The sequence below is a fragment of the Adiantum capillus-veneris genome, chromosome 8 (genome assembly GCF_014529385.1).
Source record: "Adiantum capillus-veneris isolate H3 chromosome 8, ASM1452938v2, whole genome shotgun sequence".
In the NCBI taxonomy this organism is placed as follows: Eukaryota; Viridiplantae; Streptophyta; class Polypodiopsida; order Polypodiales; family Pteridaceae; genus Adiantum; species Adiantum capillus-veneris.
Genome location: NC_140938.1, coordinates 137,227,956 through 137,232,371, shown reverse-complemented (window position 1 = coordinate 137,232,371; position 4,416 = coordinate 137,227,956). Strand labels below are relative to the sequence as shown.

General features: G+C 43.1%; 1 protein-coding gene across 1 annotated transcript; it reads left to right on the top strand.

Moving 5' to 3' along the window:
- Positions 1 to 1,188: 1,188 nt before the first annotated feature.
- LOC147453025 (F-box/kelch-repeat protein At5g15710-like) lies at positions 1,189 to 4,416 on the top strand. The gene is made up of 2 exons (XM_086518546.1): positions 1,189 to 2,460; positions 2,588 to 4,416. The coding sequence occupies exon 1, from the start codon at positions 1,314 to 1,316 to the stop codon at positions 2,412 to 2,414; it is 1,101 nt and encodes a 366-aa protein (XP_086374672.1). The 5' UTR covers positions 1,189 to 1,313; the 3' UTR covers positions 2,415 to 2,460; positions 2,588 to 4,416.

Below are 4,416 nucleotides of genomic sequence, written 5' to 3'. Positions count from 1 at the left end.
CCCGTTGTAAGCTATGCTTCTGCAAAGAAATTGCAATCAAAGGATATAGACAATATAAAACTGGACTATGTTTGGATTAAAACCTCTTCACTAGACTTTTTCTTTCATTTTGATTAGATTACTGCTCTACATAGATATTCCTCCCAATATAGCCCCCCAACCGAATCTACAAAGATCACCAGAACCCCCTTTCTTCCTTGAAAAATGATTGCCAAATTGCCCTGCTTCTTCCCTCATTCCCCAACTCCACGATGAAAAATTACTAGTGCTCACTCTAATCATTTTTTAAAGCTGATACCTATGGTTTTTGTGTGTTTCTTGATTCAACCACATATGTTAAGCTATTTTCTCCCTTTGAACTTCCTCCTACCATCATGCCTGATCGTTATGCGGTGTGAATGAGATACCAAGTGATAAAAGTACGAGGTCTGCCAATGAAAACGATATGTTAGACAAAAGAAACAACCTCTTAGTGAGAATGAGATAACAAGTGATAAAAGTATGAGGCTTGCCAATGAATACGGTATGTTAGACAAAAGAAACAACCTCTTAGTGAGAATACAATAGACTTCCAAGAAAGCACTAGATGGAGTAAATAACGAATCCAAACAATACGAAAAAAACCAAATGAGCACATAAAACGTGACAAAAAGCAAAGTGAAGTTTACTTTTGGTGGAATTGATTACATATTGATGGGTGCCAAAAGGAATAAAAATTATGCTTGACACCTCCGTTAAGAGGTGGGATCAATGGTCCACATTGAGCCATCGGGCCACATTTTTAGGTTTGAACTAAGTGTTTGTGAACACAGTGTGAACTTGATTTTAAATAGGGTGTAAATTGAGTGTGCACTACACCAAAATTGGTGTGAGCTTGGGAGGCTGGCTATGTGCACCACACCAAAATTGGTGTGAACTCGATGTGAACTATGCATGAATTAGGTGTGGCAACAACTTGATCTATAAATTTAACACACACAATCCCTTCAACAACAACTTAGCCATTAGAGTCAAACTCAAAGGAGATAGGGTTCATGGGGTCAAGCCTTGGATTCGAGACCCTTGAGAAACTACCTCAAGGGGGGAGAGAGTGCATGGGTTCAAACCCTACATCCGAATCACCCACGATCAGCCGTTGGAGCCTGGAGGTGTCAATTAGTTTTACAAATTGTGGATGCCACGAAGAGGTCACGTGAGCTCTACCTCAAGGCTTAAAGCTGAAAGTTCAGCGTGGAAGAGTTGTTCGTCTACGGCACGATTCATTGCAGAGAGAGAGAGAGAGAGAGAGAGAGAGAGGCTCTTGGAAGTTGGCGATGGAGCATCTGCCAAAGGAGTTGTTAGAGAATGTGCTGCAGAGGCTCAGCGTGTACGACATAATACGCGCAGGATGTGCATGCAAGATGCTCAGAGCGTTGGTCTCATCGCCAATGCCATACCGCCCTCACATTGGCATCCTACTCCTGCCTCATCCCCATGTTCAGCTTGGGTTTGCATCTGAGCATATACCCAGCCAGTTATCTGCCTGGGCATATGATGCTGATGGAGAAGCTTGGCTCACTCTGTCACTGGCATTTGTGCAGCCCTATTTGCCTCATTTGCCCAACCCCGTTGCATCTGATGGTGGGTTGCTCTGCTTCGGCTCCGGTTGCAACTTCGTCATCTGCAACCCCATCACCAAATCATGGAGAAGGTTGCCCCATCTTGCAGAGATAGATCAATGGTTTGACGATGACACAGTACAAGCATTTGGGTTGAAGTACATTGCTGTATCTGGTACATATGAATTCTTCCTTCTCAATCACTGTGCGCCAAAGTCCCTTGCAAGCGAAGCCATACTAATGACTTACAGCTCCGCATCCTCACAATGGCTTTGCGGGTTGCCTCTTATCATGCCTGTCGGATGTAAGCTTCATAATGATACCATCCTTTCTTGGAACTCCAGGTTATATTCACTATGGATGCGGAAAGGAATTATAGTGATTTTTGCCTTCCTCAGAGACACTTGGACGGAGGTAGAAGTGCCGACGCTTGAATATCCGCTAACATTGTTGAAAGCTTTCTTAATGGTTGTTAGCGGTAGCTTGTACATGGTGGGTGGGGTAGGTCCTGTTTGGCACCATAATAATTACCGAGAGCAACCCACAACTATTCGCATTTGGAAGTTGCTTGTGCCAGGCGATGAATGGGAGGAAGTGACAACAATGCCCTTTCTAGTCTTTCGTGATTTTGAACAGTGTATTGACTTCGATTTTGTCCAGTGTTGGGGAAAAAATGGGGTCATGTACATGAAAGGATTACTGATGGATATTCTCATGTTTGATCTTCGAACAAATGAGTGGAAGTGGTTAAAGAAATTGTCTACAGTCTACTGCTTTTCACTCATTTTTGAGCCATCTTTGTCAGCCATGGCTTGAGAGATAGTACAAGGTCAACAAATGAAAGTGATGCAGGCTATTTAAGGTTCAAGTCTCCTCCTTTGAATGCGTGCATGATAAGAAGGTTGTCTTTTGGTTTGCAGATTGCTACCTTGCATAGACCTGCAAGGCCTGTTTTTTATCCAAAGCTTATGCTATACATCTTTTGGCAGGTGATTTCTGTTGAAGAAGGCATTTACGTCATGGTTGATCAACAGTGAATGCGATGATGGAAGAACATGGCATGCATTATGCATTGGGCACAGATGACTTTAGTGAGGATGTTGTATTATTTAGTCAATACTATGCATGGAGAACTGATGGTTTTATTGTTTTATGGGTGACTAGCATGAGTCTATACCTTGCACTTTTCTTCAAAGGTGAATCTGGTTTTGTCTTGGACTCATCTAGTTTAAAGCTACGTCATGTAGTGCAATGCACATTATGTTGTACTTTCAAGGTAGCCAGTAGGGTTGAAACATCCATATGCAGTGCACCACGGGAATCATTTTGTGGCTACCTTGCACTCTGCATCAGTATGTTAAAAAAAAGGGGTTTCTGCATTTGCTAATTTGTTATTAGCAAATGGTGTGTGGCAGAATGGTGTGTATTGATATGTCACATGGCTTGCTTGTGTTGGATGAAAGATATAGCCTACTTGCAAGTTTAAATGGCCTGTTGCAATTAGGTTTGGTTTGCATAGAAAGGTACATATACGGATCAGAGAGACTGACGATGCAGGGCTCCACTGCATTACTGAGTGGTCATGACATCGTTGTTTGGTCCATCGCTGATAAATTTTGTCTGCATAGAGACATACTATTCGGATGCTAGAGACTGACGATGCAGGGCTCTGCTGATCTGCCTACTCATGGTGTAGGGTAGGGTATGTTTGATGCTAGTCATACTGCTTGCCTTGGTAACATATTGTTTGCAGCGATAGAGGGTTGGCTTGATGCAGGCCTATCTCATGCTTTCATATATAGATTTTGGTTCTTCCTCTGCCATTTGAGGATCAACCGCCTTATACTCTACTTCATGTGGTTGACGGCTCATGCTGGTTTGCCAGTGGGGACATGGGATTGGCTGTTATTGGACTTGTTTGTGCTTCACCTTACATGTAGATGAGACTAGTAGCCACTGCTTGGGTTTTACCCACATGCACATATGGTTTCACGTGCAGTTTTCGATTTGCTGGCTTTTAAGTTCCTGAGTTTTCACCTTACTTTTGAGGGGCAAGGAGAGAATTCCGTTTTCGTGGTGCTGGTGATGTAGCACATTGGATATGTTTCCAGATACTATACTTGCTTTTGAGTCTCAATCCCTGTGAGCTGACTTTTGCTACTGTAATTGCAGTCACCTTGTAGTTGCAGCCACCTTGTGGATGATTTGGAAGGCTAGATGCTCGCATGTTATTGGTTATGCTCGCATGTTATTGGTTCTCAACCTTCCACTCCTGAAGATACATTTAGTGGTATTTGGACTGAGTTAGTTCACACTCTTTGTAGTGCGTGGGGTACTTGAATCCACTTCTCCAGGGCAGTAGAGGATTGCTGCCACATTTTCTTGAGATGACGGGCACACAGTACCACGGGCCTTACAATAGAACAGGCCTGGATTACTTGGCATTATTCTCTTGTTAAAGTTATAACATCTCAAGTGAATGGCCCTGATACGGGTTTTAGGGTTAGGGTTTTTATGTTGAGACCATAGGCGCATTTGATTACCTTGTTCGTTTGGCCAGTCCCAGGCTCTCTTTCCCTAGGAAGGTGGTCCATGCCAATCTCTTTGTCAGCAAGAATCCTCTATACCCCACACAAATTCTCTCCCCTCTTTGACGCCCTCTACTTGTATTTGTAAACATCTATTTTGCAGTTATGGAATGAGAGACACTGATGGATTCTCGGAATGACCCTCGGATTTTGAACTAACTTTACTGAGTTTTGTAGGTTCCGGCCGAGGGGCCTTAACCCTAGTAGAAGAAGAAGACTTGACAACTTAT